The following is a 21,431-nucleotide window of genomic DNA, read 5'->3' as shown; positions in this document are numbered from 1 at the left end:
GCATATTTTACTAAATTCATGTGTTCTGAAACTGAGATGTGCAAATCCCGAATTGCATGTGTTGCAGAAATACCCAGTATTGGTGGATTTTATGTGTGGAGCAGAGAACCAGAGAGCTTTTCTACAATAGAGTGTATTTATTTGTTATAGTTACATTACAAAACCATTCAATGCATTTTGTGGTTACTTGCCAGTTCTTCAGAACAGATGCGTCACATGCACTTCACTCGGGGCTTTGGGTAATGCTGTCTGCAGCAACAAGTGTGCATGAGCATACTTCTCACTGCTGATAGCTTAATCTATAGCCCAACTGAAGTGTATGTGATGCACATGATCTGAAGAAGTAACAAGTAGCCACACAAGACATTATATGGTGTTTTATTGCAAGTACAACAATAAAATCTTGGACACTAGCAGGGTTATTTACTAAAGGGTGAAGAGTGTGGAGAAGGCAGGAGAAGTAAACAATCTAGGACAGTGGTGGTGAACCTTGGCACTCCAGCTGTTTTGGAACTACAAGTCCCATGAGGTATTGCAAGGCTCTGACAGCCATAGACATAACTCCCAGAGGCAGATGCATGTTGGGATTTGTAGTTTTGGCACAGCTGGAGTGCCAAGGTTCGCCACCTTGGCACACCAAGTGAGCTGAATTGGAGAATTTTTCCAAATCAGCTATTTTGGCCTAGATTGTTCACTTCTCCTGCCTTCTCCAAACTCTTCACCCTTTAGTAAATAGACCTTAAGAGCTCACCAATTGCCTGCTCCCTATGCAAAATTTTCCAATACTGGGCACCTCTGTAATGCAAGCATTTTGGGGCCTTTTTTTAGCACATCTCTAATCCCACCAAGTGCTCCTGACAGCGCACCCTGAGAGACTAAGGTCTGGTTCTCTCTATGCATTATGTGAAACGATTCACCAAAAACAAACAGGTCTGCTTGGAGACAGAGATATTCTCTGCATGCTTGATGACAGGTTGCAAACCATTTTGATGGTTTAATGCAACCTACCCAAATGTAAATAGCGTTAGAGAATCACCTGCACACCATACAACACTTGAACCAAACAAAATGTTCATTGGTGCTCGAAGTGATGACATGGATTGCACCGTGCAACAGTCCAAGGAAAGATAAGTCACTAGCTCTCACTTGTAATGTGCAAAAAGGATACCCAAATGTAAGTTACATCATCTCATTAGTCTTTCCTATTTACATAGCTACATAGTATTTGAGGTTGAATAAAGACACAGGTCCATCGAGTTCAACCTTTGTTTGTCTGTGTGTGTAGTACGTGCATGTGTGTTTATGTGTCCCTGTGTTGTCTTAGGTTTAAGAGTACCTGTACCCCTGTATGTTACGGTCTCTTAGGACGGTATCTAATTGATTTTTTAATAATTCAATACTCTCTGCTGATACCACTGCTCCTGGCAGAGAGTTCTAAAATTTAACTGCTCTGACTGAAAATAATCCCCTACTCCCTTTGTGGCTAAATTTTTTCTCCACCAATTTTAGGTGGTGGCCTCTAGTCTTTGTTAGGGAGTTTACAGTAAAATGTTTATTGTGGATGTTGCGATCACCACTAAACATTTTGTACATTAAACTCATGTCCCCTCTTAACCGCCTCACTTTCAGCATGAACACTTCTAAATTTAGCAACCTTGTCTAAAAGCTAAGGTCCTCCAGCCCCATTAATTAGTTTAGTTGCCCTTCTCTGGACTCTCCAGGACATTCTTTGTGTGGATTAGTGACCAAAACTGGACTGCATACTTTTTTTAACATTAAACCTCATGTGCCATATAGTTGCCCACTCCCCTATTTTATTCAGGTCCTCCTTTAATGTTATACTGTCTACACCCGTGTCTATTACCCTCCCAATTTTAGTGACATCTGCAAACACAGATACATGGCTATTAAAACCTTCCCCAATATCATTAATAAACTGGCAAAACAATATGGGGCCTAGCACAGGACCCTGTGGCACGCCACTGCCGACCTTAGACCAATCTGAAAAAGAAAACAAAAGGGAACAGAGCGCCACCTCCGTGTGTAAAATCGTTTATTACAATAAATAAAACAAGGGATAAAGGTACTCACAAACAAACGTTTTCATCAGGCTTTAACAACAAATGAGAGGCCACACTGTCTGTTAACCCAACATGGTATCCCCCCGACTATGTAACACAGTAGCCTCCTGTCACATCACCGTCCACCGACCGCAGTCACCGCAAGCCCCCTTCATCAGAATCATCTGATTCATCAGATGATTCTGTTGAAGGGGGCTTTTTTATTTTATTTTTTTCTTTATTTTAATTTTTTTCTATTTTTTACTTTTGAATTTCCCACCGGTTCTGCCCCCCTGTGACGCCGGCGCTCGCAGGAAAGGAACCCGGAAGACGGATGCCGGCATCGGCCGGAGGACACAGCGGGGCTCGTAGGGACAAGGTAAGTGGCGCTACAGTGTAATCCCGAGTGTGGCTCCCGACGGCTTTTGGTACTGAACATTAACCCCGAGGCACACTTGGGATTACTGCCAGAAAGGTTAAGTACCCTGGTGTGCAGGTTATCTGGTCCTATTGATTTATTTGCATTAAGTTTATTAAGTGTTTGCTGAACCCCGGCTTCTGTCAACCACTGTGGTATTTTACGCACTGAGCTACTCCCATTCTTATCTCCATTAAACCCGTCTTTTTCCTGAGTGTATACTGAGGAGAAAAAAATATTTAACACCTCAGCCCTCTCCCGGTTGTTTGTGATTAATCTCCCATTCTCATCTTTTATTGGGCCTACCTGCTCTTTTCTTACCTTTTTACTGTTTATATATTGGAAGAAACAAAGTCAATTCAGTACTATCAGAACGCATTATTAACCATGCAGGCACCAAAAGAAAAAGGAAATAAAAAAAAAAAAAAGAAGAGAGAATAAAATAAAGAAGGGAACAGCAGCATTCTAACTCATATGATAAAATTAAGAGGAGAGACTCAATTCGTGGGCTACCCATGCTGTAGTTTGGAACGTCTATTAATCGTGGCGCCCCACGTGTAGTATAAGAAGGGGTTATAAATCAAGAGACACATGAGTACGGGGAACCAACTTATATCTCAAAATATTGGGCAGGTAAAAGGGATGGGGAGTGAGGAAAGAATTGAGTCATTTGTTAACGGCTAGTAAGGAGGCATAAAGTCTAAGTGGATGGGGGGTGGGAAACAAAGGCGAGATAGATAAGAGGGAAGGAATGGAGCGAGTCAGGGCTAAGTATATTTAAGTCCCCAGTCCCCGTCATGTTTTCCGATTACACTCCGAAGGTAAGGTATTCAGGTGACCTCACGAACTCCGTCCATGGGAGCCAGGTATTGAAAAATGAAGTGTAATTTGGAGATGTTGAGTTTGTGAGGTCCTCCATGAGATAAATATCATGAATGCGGTCTAAAACCTGTCGAATGTGCGATGGTTCAGGTTTTTTCCAGACAGCCGGTATACAAGCCCGGGCTGCATTTACTATGTGTCTGGTAAGTGAGCAAGAATAGGCACGCAAAGGGATATTATTATGATGTAGGAGAAAGAAGGCAGGGTCTCGGGGGATCAGGGAGTCAGTAAATTTTTGAGTGAGAGCGTGCACCTTGTCCCAAAACTGCAGGAGGTCCGGGCAAGACCAAAACATATGGAGCATGCCTGCCGAGGGCTGTTGGCACCTCCAGCATTGGTCCGGTGAGTCCGGAAACAGTGGATGGAGGATTTGTGGTGTGCGGTACCATCTAGTCACGATTTTGTAGCCCGACTCTTGGTATCTATTGCTAATTGATGAGCGGTAAGAAAGGGACAACAATTTGGTTACGAATTCCGGAGATATATTGATCCGGAGTTCCTCCTCCCATCTCGAGAGGAACCATAGCGCGAGTGGGTCCGGCGGTTGGATCAATTGCGTATAACAAAAAGAGAGAACGTGACTGGGAACTTCAGTTTGGGTGCAAAGTTGTTCAAATGGAGTCAATGGTCTATTATGGTTGTGCATCGGAGGGTTCATTGATAAAAAGTGAGACAAACGTATAGCGGACCAGAAATCTAGAGGTCCATATTCCGGTTGGGTACGAAGGGCGTAGGTAGAGGGCCAATCCGAGTTCTTCAGGAGGTGCTTAGCTTTATGGATACCCAGATCTCTCAGTGTCGGGTACGCTCGTGGCCCTATGCCTGGGGGAAAGGAGGATTGGAGGAACCACCAGTCCACCCGGTCGAACGCCTTCTCCGCATCGGTGGAAAGTATCATGCATGGGGTGGTGGTCGACCGGGCGGAGTGGATCACCCCCAGTGCTCGAGTAGTGTTGTCCCTCGCCTCCCTGGAGGGAACGAAACCAGTTTGGTCTGGGTTGATGAGCTTCCCCAAGTGTGGGACCAGGCGTAAATATAAAATTTTGGCGAAAAGTTTAGTGTCCACATTAAGCAGTGATATTGGTCTATAACTAGGGCATAGGGACGGGTCTTTCCCTTCCTTGAGTATAACAGCAATGTGGGCCCTGAGGGAATCCGGTGGAGGTGTATAGTCCGTGCGTAGTGAATTGAGAGCATTCAAGAATGGCGTAGCAAGGATGGAGAGATACTGTTTGTAATAGGTCATTGAATAGCCATCTGGGCCTGGGGCTTTGCCGGGTTTAGAAAGCTTGAGGGCGGTTTCTAATTCCATGAAGGAGATAGGAGATTCCATCAACGAGCTAGCAAGTGGTGTGAGAGAGGGAATGCCTGATTCCTGAATATAGCATTGTACATGAGATAGATGAGATGAGGGGCTCTGAATAGATGGAGTTTGTGGTATGTTATAGAGGGTTTTATAGTACTCAACAAAGGCATCTGCAATATCAGAGTTAAGTGAGGATTTGGCACCCGAGGTTAAAGTGATCGAGGGAATGAATGTTCGTGTATGTTGTTTACGGACGGCCCTCGCTAGGTATTTGCCACACTGATTGCCGTACTCGTAGAAAGTACGGCGACATTTGAGTAGCGCAGATTTAGCCCTAGCGTTACATAAGGTGCGGAGCTGTTCTCTCGCTTGGAGTAACTGTGCTTCAATGGTTCCCTCAGCATAACGTGTATGGCGTGTTTCAAGTATGTGGATCGTGGAGAGGAGAGCAGTCATGTCTGTCGTCCTCTGCCTTTTGACCCTGGAGCCCTGGGCAATGAGAAGGCCCCGGACAGTGGCCTTGTGCGCTTCCCAGATAACGTATGGTGAGGAGTCTGGAGTTGTATTTTCCCCGAAAAACAGGGAAAGGTCCCGTTTCAGGGAATCAGCGAACCCAGGATCCTGGAGCAGGGATTCGTTCATTCTCCACTGCCATGGTCCTGGAGGGGAAGTCCCCAAGTCTATGAGAAGAGATATAGGGGCATGATCAGAAACGGTAATGTTCCCTATATCCGTATGGGAGATCCTAGATAGTTGGCTATGGTGGACGAGGAACAAATCTATACGGGTATAACTGCGGTGTAAAGAAGAGAAAAAAGTATAATCCCTAGTGGAAGGGTGATGTAAGCGCCATACGTCCAGGAGTTGGTGTGAAAAGAGGCATCTCTTAAGGCGTCTAAGAGTTGAAAATGAGAGATATGAAGAGGCCTTCGAGGAATCCACACTCGGATCTAAGATAAGATTAAAATCGCCACCTAGAATTAGCACGCCCTCCCGGAACTCCGCTAGCCTGGCCAGTGCACGCTCTATAAATGTGATCTGATGCAGATTGGGTACATAGATATTTGCAAATGTCATTACTTGAGTACCAATAGTCCCCTTCAAGAATAGAACTTTGCCCTCTTCTCCCAAGTATTGGTCCATTGACACCCAGGCCACTGTACGCGAGAAGAGGATACTGACTCCCCTGGACCGTTTGTCCGGGGAGCCGTTGTGAAAGGCTAACGGGTACCTACTGTTCTCTATGTGGGGTATACGGTATGTCTGGAGATGCGTCTCCTGTAAAAGTGCTACCTCGGCTCCCTGGCGGTGAAGATCATTTAGAATCACCCTCCTTTTTTCGGGTATGTTCATTCCTTTCATGTTCAAAGAGACAACCTTTAGTGCCGCCATGTTCGGGGACTGGGGGCAAAAGAAAACGGATGGGGGGAGATAAAAAACAAACAAACAGACAAAGGTATTTGGGGAGGTAGAGACAGTCAAAAGAGAGTAAGTGGTATCACGGATGGGAGGTGGTGAGGGAAGACAGGATGTGCTGCTTAGGGATAGGGATAGAGAAATGCAGTTGGATCTACCAACCACATAGAAAAGGGGGGGGTAGGGGGGTAAATTCTAAAGAAGGCTGGATTACCAGCTATTCGGGTCTCTTCTGCCCCCGAGCTTACTCAGAGGCAGTAGTGGACCCTAGCCTATTGGGGGTAAGTGGGTGAACTGAGGTAGTGGGTCAGGGCCCAACAAATTATAGGGTGTTGACTGTAGTATTTGACATTGAGCCGGTGCCCCCACGGCATCGTGTGATATAAACAGAGAGAATGAAAAGGCAGGACAACATTTATAAGTCATAAATGAAACAACATATGTGGGTATAATAGAGCTTGTGTTTCAAAGTCAGGTAGAATTCTACTACACCGCGTACAGACGTAGGAGGAAGGTATACGGCTAGCTCCATCAAGGGCCTGGCCACCATCCTCCACCTACGCGGCAAGCGAGTGATACACAGCAAAACAATAAATAAAGAGAGAAAAAAAAATCGAAATAAATAAAAGGCACACAATTGCAAAAAAAGTGATGGGCCGTAAGCATACATCATCCGAGTAACTCCCCAAAGAGGACAGCATATATATATATATATATATATATAAATCGGAGTTCATTACAAAAATGGGGGGCCCTCAGCTGGTATGGGTGCTTCCCCTTGTTGGTGTCCGGATTTGTAAAGGGCTGGGCCTGGCCCCTTGGGAACCCAGAAGGAGTAAGTGTCCTCAAGCTGGTTGTGATGCGGCTGGGGACATGGGTGGAGTGATGAGAGAGGCCTTTTTGGGCTGGCGGGCACCCAAAGACCCCTTCTAAGGTCAACCCTTGTTTAAAGTATTATTTTGGTATATTTGGTTTTATTACTTTGGTTATTGTTATAGTTGTTGGTTTAATAAAAGGGCTGCTGTGGGCGTTAAAATCCATGTCGCGCAGTCAGTGTGTTTATTGGGGTTTTAACGGATGGACGAAAAAAATTGACGAATCCATCAGTCAAGACAGACACGAGGAGACTAAGCGGAGGGGCTACATGACTGGGGGGAGGAATAGTCCCGGGAGAAAGGGTTAAAAATGAAATGGGAATAGCTGCTCTTACCTACATGTTTTGGAATGAGGGCCTTGGCGGCATTGAGCAAAAAGGGTACTATGGTCCATTTGTATGCGCGCCTTGAGAGGGGGTTAAGATGGAAGAGGCAGATCCATGGGTCTAAGGGCGTGGGGATGCCACTAATGGAGGTTATGAGGCATGTGATTTCTCTCCAGTACTCCTGTGCTAATGGGCATTGCCACCATATGTGGGCAAAGGTGCCCACTTCACCACATGATCGCCAGCATAAGGGAGAGGTCGTAGGGGAAATGGCGTGCAAGGTCGGCGGAACCAGGTACCATCTGGCTGAGAGTTTATAATTCACTTCCATCATATAACTATCTGGCAATACAGAGGAGCACATTTGCAGTATTTTAGATTGTTGAACGGGGGATAACGGGCGGTGAAGTTCTTGTTCCCATTTCTGTATGAAAGGTGGTGGTGTTGTGTCCGTGAGGCTGCGAAGGATCTTATAAATTACAGAGAGGCCATGACGTAGAGGGGTGGGTGACCCCAAAATAGATTCGAAGGGTAGGAAACTTGAATGAGACCGGAGGGGTTTGTGTAGCGAAGAGATGAAGTGTTGGAGCTGTCTGTGTCTCCAAAAGTCCATTGGGTGGACCCCCCATTCATCTCTCAGAGATTGTAGAGAGCAGAGCTCAGTTCCATGCATGACATCTCCTAGGTGTAGGCACGTGGATTCCGTCCAGGATAGAAAGAGAGTGTCTGTTTTCCCGGGTGGGAAGTAGTTAGAGTTTGTCAGGGGTAACAAGATGGAATTATACGGCCAATTATGTAGAATGTGCAGACGGTCCCACGTCGACAATGTAGCTATTGTCAACGGGGAGGCTAAAGGTGACAATTTCCTGCTAGCGGGTGGTACCCAAATACATTCTGAGAGCTTGGCAGCACTCATATCATCTTCCAGGTTTACCCAACCTTTCTGAGAGGCATAGTACGTCCAGTCTACCAGTCTAACTAATTGAGCTGCTTTGTGATATGACTTAAAGTCTGGAATACTAAGGCCCCCGGTAGATTTGTGTCTGATTAAGGTGGCGAACGCAATTCTCGGTTTCTTACGACGCCAAATGAATTTGGAAACTAGAGTGCGTAGCGTTGTAAAGTAATTCTATGGGAGTGTAATGGGGAGAATCTGAAAGTAAAATAGAATTTTGGGGAGGACCATCATTTTAAGGGCGTTTATTCTACCCAGCCATGACATAGTGCGAAGTGAGTAAGAATTAAGATCAAGTTTTATTGAATTTAGCAAAGGGATATAGTTATGAGTGTAAAGATCCGATATTCTCGGAGTGAGATATATACCTAAAGAACGGATAAATTTTGGTTTCCAAATAAAGGGGAAATGAGGGAGTAGGCTACGACAGTCTGCCCCTCTCACCGTTATGTTTAAAATCTCCGACTTGCCCATGTTGACCTTAAAATTAGATAATTCCCCATAGTTTTTTTTAGCTCTGACATAATATGTGGGTTTCGTTGGGTTTCGTACATAAAACAAGATATCATCGGCATATGCCGCTACTTTGTATTCAGCCGTAGGGGCGGTTATTCATATGCCGCTACTTTGTATTCAGCCGTAGGGGAGGTTATACCATGAATATCGGTATGGTTGCGAATGGTGGCTAAGAAGGGTTCAAGAGAAAGGACAAATAATAACGGTGAGAGCGGGCAGCCCTGTCTTGTGCCATTGTACAGTGGGAAAGGAGCCGACAGTGTTCCATTCACCTTAACTTTGGCTGTTGGCGAGGAATATAGCGCAGAGATCCAAGCCATCATCTTAGGGCCCAGCCCTAGAGCTGAGAGAGTAGCGAACATGAATCCCCAGTCCACTCTGTCGAATGCCTTTTCAGCATCAGTGGACAAGAGTAAGACTGGGGAGTTCAGTTTCTGGGCCAGGTGAATTCGAGACACTGATTTAATAGCCCTATCCCTTGCCTCTCTCCCTGGGATAAAAAACCCACTTGGTCTGTGTGGACCCATTGGGGCAGGAGGAGGCTAAGCCTGGAAGCTAGGATCTTGGCATATATTTTAGTGTCCACGTTCATGAGCGATATAGGGCGATAGCTGGAACAGCATGATGGGTCTTTATCTGGTTTAGCCAGGAGGGTAATATGGGCCAGTAATGATTCAGGGCGCAAAGGTAGGTCAGCTTCAATGGAGTTGACATAGCGGCTAAAAAAGGGGGCTAATATGGTCTGGAAACGTTTATAATATAAAAGAGGGAATCCATCAGGGCCTGGACTCTTGCCCAGGGGAGAGGAGTTAATGGCTTGTCCAATTTCTGTTAGTGTTATGGGAGATTCTAGGGTTAGCAGAACATCTTTTGGTACTGTGGGGAGACCTGCTTTGTCTATGTATTGTTTGACTCTGTCGGAGATGTCGGGGGTGGGCAGGGACGCGGAGGGGGGTTTAACCCTGTAGAGTTACTGGTAAAATTCCCGGAACACCTCAGCAATGTCTTCAGTACAGTGGACCATAGAGTCCGATTTATAGGACACTAGTCGAAGGGACGCCATCTTGGATTTGGAGGGGTGTGCACTCGGTATGCATCTGAGTCCAGAGCGAGGGTGGTCCCCTGAGGAGGGAGAAGGTAAGGATAAAACAATACAGGGGGGGGATATACAGACATTGCAAGACAGTACATTAAGGCAATACAGTAATATGCGTGCCAAACATGACACAAGAGCCTTGTCACGTGGTCCAACAAGGGCCACGTGAGAGGCCGCCTAGTGGGGGGTGAAGGGCTTGACCCAAGCGGAGACATCCGACCTCCTTCTATCTCTGTGACCAGGCCAGCGGCCGCCACCCCCCGAGCAAACCCAAAAAAGAGAACAAGGAACAAAAAACCGCAAAAATAAAACAAACAAGTAACTATAACTTAGCACTGTGTAGTAACCACTCTGGGACGTCATACGCCAGAAAAAGAAGAAAAGGACGGTCCGACCTGACGTTAGGCAACATAGTCAGGGCTAAGTCACCTGAGCTGACTCTGTATCCTGCATGAGCTCACGGTCAACTTAAAAGAGAAAAACAACAACGGCAAAAACAGTTCCACTCTATGCAGGTAAGGCTTCTGGTGAAGTAGAACCACATCTAGCTAGCAGTGACTTGGCGGTGTATCTGGGGGCAACCCCCCAACGAAGAGCTATCGGGATGTGTAGAGAAAAAATGCATAAGAAATGGAAAAAATAAAACCGTAGAACTGTAGGGCATCTGGTGCCAGATAATATAGCGATTCTTATCAGAAATACACCACTTCATGGGGCTGCCGAATTAGTAGATCTGGTTGACGGTTGCCTCCGTGGGGTGCGGCGTGGTTTCGGTGACTGTTGCTGCCATTGTGATGAGGGTAGTTTGACCCATCCAGGAGTGGGATCAGCCCATCCAGGCAACTCAGGAGGTGATATATCCAGCTTGTCACAGAAACTTGGTAAATCCTCCGGAAATCTGAGGGTAGCAGAGTGTCCTGCACGTGTGCCTATCAAGCATGCTGGGAATCCCCAACGGTAGGTGATGTCGTTATCCCGCATCAGTTGGAGTAAAGGCTTCAGGGCCCGTCTTCTGGACAAGGTCTCAGCCGCCAGATCAGGGTAGATGTGCAACTTGGCCCCATCAAAATCTACATCAGCCGTGCCCCTGAGGCGATCTGCCACCATAGCCTTATCAGTATAGTAATGAAATCGCACTATGACATCTCTTGGCGACTCACCCGCTCCTATTCGCGGACGTAGTGCTCTATGGGCCCTGTCAAATGACATCGGTGAGGTAGGTGGCCGCTCCAAGAGGCCGTTGAAGATGCCCCGCTGTGTGTCTCCAAGGTCCGCATCACGGGTGGCATCAGGTAGGCCGCGAACCCTCAAGTTGTTACGACGATTCCGGTTCTCCTGATCCTCCAGCTTATAAAGAGCTGATCTCATGGCCATCTGCGTGGTTGTGCTGCGTTCCTGCAGTTCTATGATGGCTCGGGCATGAGTGTCCAGGCGAGACTCCGCATCCTCCACTCGATGAAGCACATGGGATACCTCCGCCTTGACTGAGGAAATCTCAGATTTCAGAGATTGTTCAAGGCGGGAGAACATTTCAGTCAGGTCCGACTTACTTGGAAGGTGTCTCGCTAGAGTCGCCACCACATCTCAGATCCCGGGTCAGAGTCCTGAGAGGCAGACGAGAAGGCAGGTGAGTGTGAGCGAGCCGGTGGAGAAGCACCAGATGGCGGCAGGGTCGTACCGGATTCGCGGCCTCGTGCTGATCGGCCCGCCATGCGGTCTGGCGACGGAGTGTGTGGCTTCCAAAGGTGCTTGATGGATCCCTTGCCTGATTGTTTTGCCGAGTCTTTGCGGCGCGGGGTCTTGCCCATTGCACTCGGGTTCAAATAGCCTCAGTTATAGGTCTCAGATGTGGGTAAAGAGTGATATTTAGATGGGTTGCTCGGGGTGGAAGACGGAGCTCAGGCTAGGTGCATCCGCTCGGCGCCATGCGCAAACCACGCCCCTCTAGTTTATAGATCTATGAATGACCTACGTCAAAGAAGGCCTGGCATCCGGCAATGACCATTGGTCGGTGGATGTGGAGGACAAGTGTTCAGAATTGTCCAAAGACAAAGGACTCTTCCAGCAGAGCGATGTCGTCCTCGCCTAGGGATGTGGGTTCTGATGGATCAAGCTGTGGTCTGTAGTAGGTTCTCTGTTTCCTGAAAATATGAAGGTCCTGATTCTCCAATCAAAGGGGAGTTGATAACTACCGTGGGTGAGTACTGTGGGCGGAGGCTCAGGCTTGTCAGGGTCTCACGGTTCCCTCCACATGCGGTCTCCTCCATCAGGTCGTGCGTCAGGTTCTATCGGTGGTGGTCCAGGATGCGGGAGCTGGCGTCTCCCACTGGCGTCTCCCACCTACATAGGTCACGTTGTGGTATATTGCAGGCAAAGTCCGGTAATTCAGGTTGCAGCCAATCGGGGATTTCCACCGTCACTGACCCCAAAAAGGAGAACAGTGTTGGCAATTGATCAGGGTGACGTAATATAAATGAATCTCCATTCTTGCGAATACTCAGGCAAAATGGGTACCCCCATGTGTATAAAGCCCCTACGTTCCGTATTTCCGTTAGGAGTGGCTGAAGTAACCGACGCATCAGAAGCGTGCGTCTAGACAGGTCTGGGAGGAGGGTGATGTCAGTCCCCTTAAACGGAACCGCTCCTTTGCGCCATGCATGTTGAAGAATAGCCTCTCTTACTGTGTAATAGTGCACCCGACAGAGGACGTCTCTAGGGCGCACATCTCTGTCTGTGTGGATACCCCCAATCCTATGGACCCTATCGAGCTCCAAGGGTGAGTCGGGTGCTTTATCCATTGCTAGATTGAGGATATGGATTGCTACTGACCTGAGTTCAGAAGGTGCAGTTGTTTCAGGGAGGCCGCGTATCTTAACATTATTGCGCCTGGAGCGATTCTCCAGGTCATCCTGGGACAACATCATGGAGGCGATCTGGTGTTCTTGATGGAGCACCTTGGATTCCAGCTCTGACAGTTGCAGCGATACAGCATCATGGTCTGCACGCAGTGTGGTGGTCCGTTCCTCTAAATGAGTGACTGTAGTTACTATACCGGCTATATCCCGTCGTAGAGCTGTCTCCATGTTGGAGACTATCTCCTCTATGTCTCATTTAGTGGGGAGTGAGAGCAGGATAGCGGATATCTCCCCTGCTGTGAGTGGCAGCCCGGTAGCAGATGGCAGTGCTCGGGCTGCGATCATCGTCGGCGGCACTGATCGTTCCTGAGCCATATCTGGGGAAGTTCGTGGAACCCCGGTAGCCTGTATCACTTGGTCTCCTGATTCCGTGAGTGAGGGAGGTCCCGCCGAGTCCCCGTGGCTTGGTATTGTTATGAGCGGCACTGTGTCAGCAAGCGTGTCAGCAGGCGCCCTGCGGTTTGCTGTAGCTGATCGCGTTAAGACCGGAGGGTGAAAAGAAGGAGTGAAGATCACCTAGATTCCTCCTGGTTTCGTCCCCCTGCAGTTTACCTCTTTTAGACATCGGGTAGAGCGTGCAGAGCGGGTGTGTAGAGCGGGTTGTCCGGCAGGATCAGTTGAATGATGCCATGGAGGCAGCGGAGCTCAACGAGGTAGAGTCCTCACACCGCCATAGTTAGGCCACCCGTAATTTATTTTTTGTGGCTATAGAAATAAAGAAACCAGGTTATATGTTTCTGTCTCTTTCCCTGCCTCCCTTTTTTCACTTTTTAGTGTATCTGAGAACAACAAAATGTATCTTGCTCCTTCCATTTTTTTCATCACTATGGTTTAAAATGATCATACTTTTGACTTGACTAATAGAAAATTGAACGAATATTCTGAAAAATAATTTTTCAAACAAAATTATACTAATGTATGGCCAGCTTTAGTTGACTGGCTTTCCTACTGAGCCAATGAGGTTGATTTACTAAAGGACTATAGGCTGTTCTCTTAGCAAAATTAATATATTATAATTTTGTTCTTGGAATGATACACTTTAATTTATCACTTATCTTTCTAAAAAAAAACTATATGTGTAACTATTCTGTTATACTTTCTCAACCAACTTTTACTTATTTTTCAATCTCCCTATCCAACCATTACTTCTCTCTTTGCCTGTCTCTCTATTCAGGCAATTCTGAGAAAGCTTCGCAAAATATTGATTTTTATAGTTCATTACTTTGTTCTGTTTTTATGCACAGTATTTGAAGGAAAATACAATTATTTATTTTATGTAACATATTATATTGTTCTAATATCTTTTCTTTGTACATGTATTTGAAAATAATGTTCTTAACTCCTTGTTTACCTCCATACAGGGGCATTTGCCATTGATAACATCACAGGGGTTATCACTGTTGTAAAACCACTGGACTATGAAAATACTACAAGCTATGTGCTCAGAACTCAAGCTGATTCTATGCAAGTGGCTAGATATAATCTACGAGCCACCTCTAAAAGTAAGTTACAGTTAATTTACTGTAAAAGTGATGTCCCTCTTCATAAATTTCAGCACATTGTTAAAGAACCATACATTTCTGTCTTGCTAAGGACACTATGTCCTGAAATATCAAACTCTATATTTCCTATTTTTTTCCAACGTGGGACAAATATATTTCTGAACTACAGGAAAGATGTAACAATGTGTTATTATTATGGAAAAAGAACTAACTTAATGTTGCCTATAAATCTGTCTCCTTAATTTTCATTTTTCCATGATTGTATCTTGCCTCCCAGTATGCTAAAATGGAACAATGTATTTGGCAGCTGCTCACAGATATGCAGCAGTACTTAATTCTTAGAATAGAGTGGTGTTCTACTTTTTACTTTATACTTTATGTGAAAAGTTATATATAAAATGCTTGCTGTGCAAGTTATTTTATATAAAATAGTAATCAACACCCCCATTCATGGTTAGTAGTTTCTACTATCTTCTCAATTTATCTCATGTTCAGGGTATTTCTGAAAGTGTGGGAGTGATATTAATGGCTAGCGACCAATCATCATTAGGTTGAACTGAGAAGAAAGATTGTGTCGTTTCGGGTATGAAACCCTAAGGGCTAAAGTACAAAGGCAACTTTAATCTTTTGCTACTGAGCAGTCACACCTGCACCATACGTTGACATTGGTGTGTTGAAACTGAGATGAATGTCAGCAAGGCGTTTCATCACTGAATATAAATTACTGGTGTAGCTTAGGCTTTAAATAGATCAGTTTGAAAGGAAACTCCTACAACACTAGTATGAAAATTATCACTATGTTAATGTAACTCCTCAGAGTATAGCTTTTTCCCTGTCATCCCCTTAAAACCGTATGTCCCTGCAGGCTGATACCATCTCTCCTGCAAGTTCCCTCTCACATGCTACCACCAAACTAGGTCTTATTTTCAGGGTAGGTATTATTTTACAGGAATCTTGAAAAATAGTGCTAGGTCTTACTTTTGGGGTAGGTCCTATTTTTGGGGAAACAGGGTACAACGTTTTTGAAGTTCTGAAAATGTTAAGGCGGCTGCAAAGGATCATGGGGCGGGCGCATGTGCAGTAGAGATCTTCAGCCGGGAGAAGAGGATAGATACAGGGTAAGTCAATGCAGGCAGCCCGGCAGCGTGCCCCTGCACAGACTCCATGGGACACAGAAGACACAGCAGTCAGCACTGGAACAGAGACAGGCACCAGCGCTGGAGGGACTCCTGAAAACTACAGGAAAGAAGAAGATGATCGGACATAAGTTATCCCAAAAGTTTGAATAACTTAGGTCAGCTAATAAAGGGTATCATATAAACTCCAAATGTTATTGTATATATTACTATTAATACCATTATTATGCTGGACCCCTGCCAACATTGGCAATGCTGCTTGTACCACTTATTAGCCATTTGAAGCTGTGATTGGTATCCCCATTACAGAGGTAATACAGTAGATGTTTATTACTTTATTAGCTTATTAACAAACACTGTGCATCTCACGGGCAGGGAAAAGGAACACAAATCAGTGGAATACAGACTTGCACAATGTGAAAGCCTCAAATTTTCTTAGCCCTTAAGTCTACTATAACCCCTAAAGTGCTGAAAATACATAACTGAAATAAATAGTCCTTAAATTGCTTGTCTACAAGAGGGGTGGTCAGCCACTATTCTTGGGGAAATCCTACAACACCATACTCATATCATATGGGATACTGCAGTGGGACATCCAGCAGACTCCATTTCACTCACAGCCCACCTTAACAGGTGTTTCTCTGGATGGTCTGTCAAAGGGAACTATCATTCAACCAACACATGGCATCCTGTTCTACTTGCAGAATCATATGCATTCTCTTCTACTTACTGCCCTATCTTACGTAACATGAGAACCACACCCACTGATAGAGGACAGTAGCAAAGTATGGAGCAATACAAATAAATGGTTTATAGTTATATACAATGATGCTAATAAGGGTTTTTTATCATTATTGTGCAGCTGTAAGACCTCACACAAAAATGGGAACTGCTTTCTGAATATTTTATTTCTGAAAATAATCAAGTATTCCCTGTTGCCTTCTGTTCTGTATTTTGCGTTGCCTCAAATGGGTTTAAAACTGATAAGAATTTAGCGATGGGCTTCCTGGATTCAAAATAAACACAGGGAGCATTGTTTAACCTACATGTTGCTATGGATCTCATTGGCTACTTGCCAGCTCTGTTTGGAAGAGCTCGGAAGCACTCAGTTACATTTCTCCTTCTGTACAAGTGAACCAGCTATATACCATCATCTACATCCATCTTACAATGAACAAAAATACAAAGCTTTTCTCATCAAAAATACAATTTTCCAACTTTTCTTCACAGTAAACTCAATCCTTACACTACATAACTGAAGGCTAATACTCAGATATTCAAAAACAAAATCTTGTTTCTTGTCTGACACTAGACCAAAATCCTGTTAAATGTACTGGTATTTTGGTAAATCAATTAAAACATTTATGTTTAAATTGTGGTTATCTATAAGAATGAGTTGTAAATTATTAGTATGGACATCCGCACCCGTGCAAATGTGCAGTTCAGTTGAGCGTACGGCCGCGTCCTCCCATAGAGAAGAACAGGCTGCTGCGTACAAATCACACGCAGCACCTGTCCTTCCCGGGAACGGCCCAATACGTCCGTGCGGATCTGTCCCACGGATCTGTACGGGCCGACTTTAAGCAGTGTGAATGATGCCTAATAGCGCAATCTGTCAGAAGCTGTATCCAGTGACTTGACAGGTTATGCAAAATGTCTTGAACAGGAAGAGGTGGAACAAATTTAGATTGGGGGGGTGCCAAGTTTCGTCTTGCCTAGGGCAGCACGAAACCTAAATACACCGCTGCTCCTCGGTCGCTCTATGATGAGAAGAGAGAACTGAGTTGGCCTCTGTACTCTGCATCACACCACTGGCCTCTGCACTCTGCATTGTTACTGATCAATGTTCTCTGTGTCACACCACTGACCTGGCGGAGTTAAGGGCGGGGCACGGTAGGGGTCAGGTGGGGCGACTGGTGGCGAGTAACTCTTAAGGCCTGGCTAGTAGCTCAGGACTTGTAATTTTGAGCCCTGGTCTAACCTGTCTCTGGTTTGTATGTAACTCTACCTTATTAAAGTCTGCATAATTTGATTACATAAATGGCAGCTATTAATTAAAATGCTGATTTGGCAAGGTTTTCATGTTGATTGCAACTAGGGATGAGCAACATTGAGAGTTCACATTTCCCCATAATTTTGGCATAAATCAGTGAATCAGTGAAATCTTGCCATTTTGGTAAGTTGCATTGGACTTAATTAGAATGGTAAAATGTAAATCGTTTTTTTTTTTAAAGTGCACAATGGACTTCAAATTATTTCCAAGGTTACAATAGCTAATTTCATCTTTGCTGGACCTGCCCTTGTGCTAAATATAGGCCTCTAATTAGGCTCATACTTTTTAGTGGCAGTATGTAAATATAATAAAAAAAGAAAAAAAAACACAAGGATCACTAGAATGGATTTTTTTCAATCAAATTTCACCTAAGCAGCTCAGTGAGTGAAATCTCACAGCAATGAAAAATAACACGTTGTTACATATCTATATAAAATAGATTAAGATGCAATCAATGAGCATTAAAATCAGGTGTGTTTTTTTTTTTTAGTTTGGAAGGTGTTCAGCCTGTCAGAATAGCATGCTTGATTTTTTTAACTACATGTAGAAGTGACTCACCATACACAATACACATGTATTTATATACTTAATTACATGAGATTTTAAAGTGTGTTTTGTTTTGTAGGTCCAAAAATATTAAATACAGTCCTAGTCAATATGTACATTTACTGAGTGCTGGAGTTTACTATTTTACAAATAAAAAAACTTTACATTTTCTAGCTTCAGTAGGGTTTATTATGAAAAAGTAATAATTATTCTGATTTAATAAATTTTTAATAGGATTGTGTATAAAATATTAATAGATAAATGCATTTAAATCACTTCATAATTATATAAAATATTTAACAAGATTATGCATTTTTACATTATGAAACCACTAAGAGGGAGTATTGAACTTCATTATTAAAGTCATGTGCTAATTTTGTAATTTGATACCGTTTTAATTAGCTAATTTGATACAGCAGGGACAGCTGAGCTAAGTGACATGACAGTTAGCACAAGGGTAATACTTATTTGATATTGATTGCTTATTTGCATATGTCTTTCCTTGTCTAGCAGCAATAGTTTTACTTACCATAAAGCTGACTAGTCTTTGGGCATGCCACCCCACTTTTAGATTTGATCTAATAACTATTATGAAAATAATCAACTACAGTGCTACTCATATGATGGTAGACATAGCCAGGACTAAGAAAGTCTTGATTATATGCCTTGAGTTTCCACAAATGGCTCCTCTTGCATATACCCAAAACTCTTGAACAGCATCAGCGTCTCCTGAAATGACCCAAAAATGCCAGAGGTTCCACACAGCCTCTACTTTTAAGAATTGGTTTCTCACTATTTCATCTTTTAACTTTGAAAAATTTTGCTGCAGCCAACAAACACCATATCCAGATGTTTGAGGTATTCAGTAAAGTTTTTCCCCCTTACTAATCAGTGTCTTAAAACCTGCAGGTGGCACTACACAGGGGTACAAGATCAGTCCCAGCAGTATGCAAGAACAAATAATATGTAGATTGACCCCTTTTTATCATTATAAAGCTGTTTGAAAATATTTAAAACTTGGCAGTGTATCATGGCAGTTGAGCTTTATTTTTTTGGACTTGCTAAAATACTGAACAGGAGCAATGTCTAAAGCAAGGACAACCATTCAAACTTCATTTTCCTAGCACATGCATTCATTCAAAGGAAAAGAGAACCTGTACTACATTTCAAACTTGTAAAATAAAAGGATTTGCTTGAGAGAACATACATGTCTGGTTGGTACAACTGCCCCCCTTCAAATATAAAAATATAGGCATAGTACAGGTGGCTGTGTACATGATGATGTCACCAAGCCTAGGACAGAGGCCACCAGAAAATGTGGGTTTTGATTGTGTAATCTGCTGGTTTGAGAACTCAGGGACCTGATTTTTTTTATGGAAGCATACACCGTGCTGTGAAACATCCTGGACATACGTTTTTAACTTTTACTAATAAAAGTAAAAAGGATAAAATAAAAGATTTTAAAGGTTTTACACTATGATGCATCTATTCTTTTCCTGGGCTTGTAAAGTATAATATGAAGACATCCTATTGGAAGAAATAGGAGGGAATGGTGTTTCTGCTATCTAAAGGTTCCTGTGGAGGAACGAACAGTCTGGGGGACCATTGCCTAGTATATGGTGCAGATATCGCTTTATTGCAAAAAGCGTTATTTGAGCATTGTTTATCTGGTCTATTACCTTCTGGTGAGTGCGGTATTAAGGCACATGTTTTTGAAGCAGTGGAAATTTCACTGAAAGCACTGATCTTCGTGTGTAGAGCTTTCGTGTATATTGTTTTACACCTTTTGGAACACTTTGAAGATTAATGTCTTAGGATCATACAATTTTGTCTTGTTATATATGGTACATGTTCACTTCTTTGCATGATTTGTCTTATATTTTATTTTCACTTATAAGCGCGGTGTGTTTTATTGGCTTTTTAATATACTGACTATTTACACTGCAGCTATTAGAAATGAGGGTGTTAGGGTAGAAAAGGAATGCAGGTCTTTGTGGGAATTTTTCTGGTTGGCCCAACTGTTCCCCTTCAACTATAAAAACATAGGCATAGTAAAGGTGGCTGTGTGAAAGCATGTTCCTGTTTAGTTGATTAGTTCACTTTCCTTCTCTGTGTTATTGCCATTTTTTTTTTAAATAATATAAATTAATTACCATTTAATGAACAACAAAACACCATTGCTGATTAACTATTAAGCCATGCATTATTAGATGAAGCTCCAACCTCATAAACCTAAAAAATGACATTTGGCCATAAAAATGTATTACATAAATGTGTTTATTCTAAAATCAGGTTACTAAAGAAATTGCAATTTATGAAAACCAAATAAAGTGAATGGGAACTGGTATATTTTACTAACTACAGCTATGATCATGTATATTATGAAAATTCTGCATACCCCATTTTAATTAGCTCAAATCAATGGGTAAAATAATTAAGTACTATGCTAGTATTCCATCTTAATTTACTTGCATGGGCTAACACATATAAGAAGCAATTTATTATGCACAGTTTTTCATTTATATTTTAGTAGCTACATTTATTTTGTAAAAGCAATTTCATCTCTAGAAGAGTCTTTTATAAGGCACAACAATAAAAAAAATAGTACCTTATGAATCTACTTAATCTTAAATACCTGATCTAATCGAAAAATAATAATATTGACTGAGAAATATTCATGTTATTTTGAAAAACTAGTTGTTACAGCAAAAATCCAGTCCAGCAGTAGATGTAACCATACATGGGCCCAGTATTTCTTGTAAAAGGTACTCTGAAATTATCTAATAACTTGACAATTATATTGCACTTTTCTATTGAACAAAGTTACAGAAAATATTGATTGCAGATTTCCAATATTATCATTAAACATATGTGCAGATTCTTTTTTGCTGACCAGTCTCTTAACAGAATGGAAAAAAAAGCAAATGGAGTTAACCTTTAGAAGCGTAGCATACTGTTTCTCAAATTATATGCAATTAGGAACTGAAAACTTGTAAGGCAAGTAGCTGATAGAGGTTCCAGGACCGATGGCATGAACTGAAAAATATCATTTTAAAAGTGACTTGAGATTACAGCAACTGCTCTTTATTGTTTGAGGGTGAATATGTATTTACAATTTTGATTCATATATATCTAGCTAATTATGAAAAGTGACATTGGTCTTGCTTTTAAAGTTATTAGTTTTAGAGTTACTACTGTGCCAATCTAAAGTAATTTGCATGGACCTGGATAGTAGGTGCCATACCCCTAAGACATGTATTATAAAAAAAAGAGAAAAATTGGGTTTTTTTAGCACCGAATGACAACTCCAAGAGGCAGTGGACCGTAAAAAAATTATTTTAATATTGATAATAAAAAAAAAGTAAATAGCATATTGCATAAAAACAATCAGCTGTTCAGATAGCTCCCTATATGCTCACTCCATTAATA

General features: G+C 43.1%; 1 protein-coding gene across 1 annotated transcript in view; it reads left to right on the top strand.

The window, feature by feature from the left end:
• The window catches only part of PCDH15 (protocadherin related 15), a 553,205-nt gene that overhangs the window by 379,064 nt on the left and 152,710 nt on the right, over positions 1 to 21,431 (top strand). The window contains exon 21 of the mRNA XM_018568452.1: positions 14,127 to 14,267. Coding sequence (XP_018423954.1) covers positions 14,127 to 14,267 — 141 coding nt within the window. The remainder of the gene's footprint in view (positions 1 to 14,126; positions 14,268 to 21,431) is intronic.

Source organism: Nanorana parkeri, unplaced genomic scaffold (genome assembly GCF_000935625.1).
Source record: "Nanorana parkeri isolate BGI_ZX_2015 unplaced genomic scaffold, ASM93562v1 scaffold32, whole genome shotgun sequence".
NCBI classification, from domain to species: domain Eukaryota; kingdom Metazoa; phylum Chordata; class Amphibia; order Anura; family Dicroglossidae; genus Nanorana; species Nanorana parkeri.
Note: the sequence above shows the minus strand (reverse complement) of the source record. Positions and strands in the feature narration are given on the sequence as shown.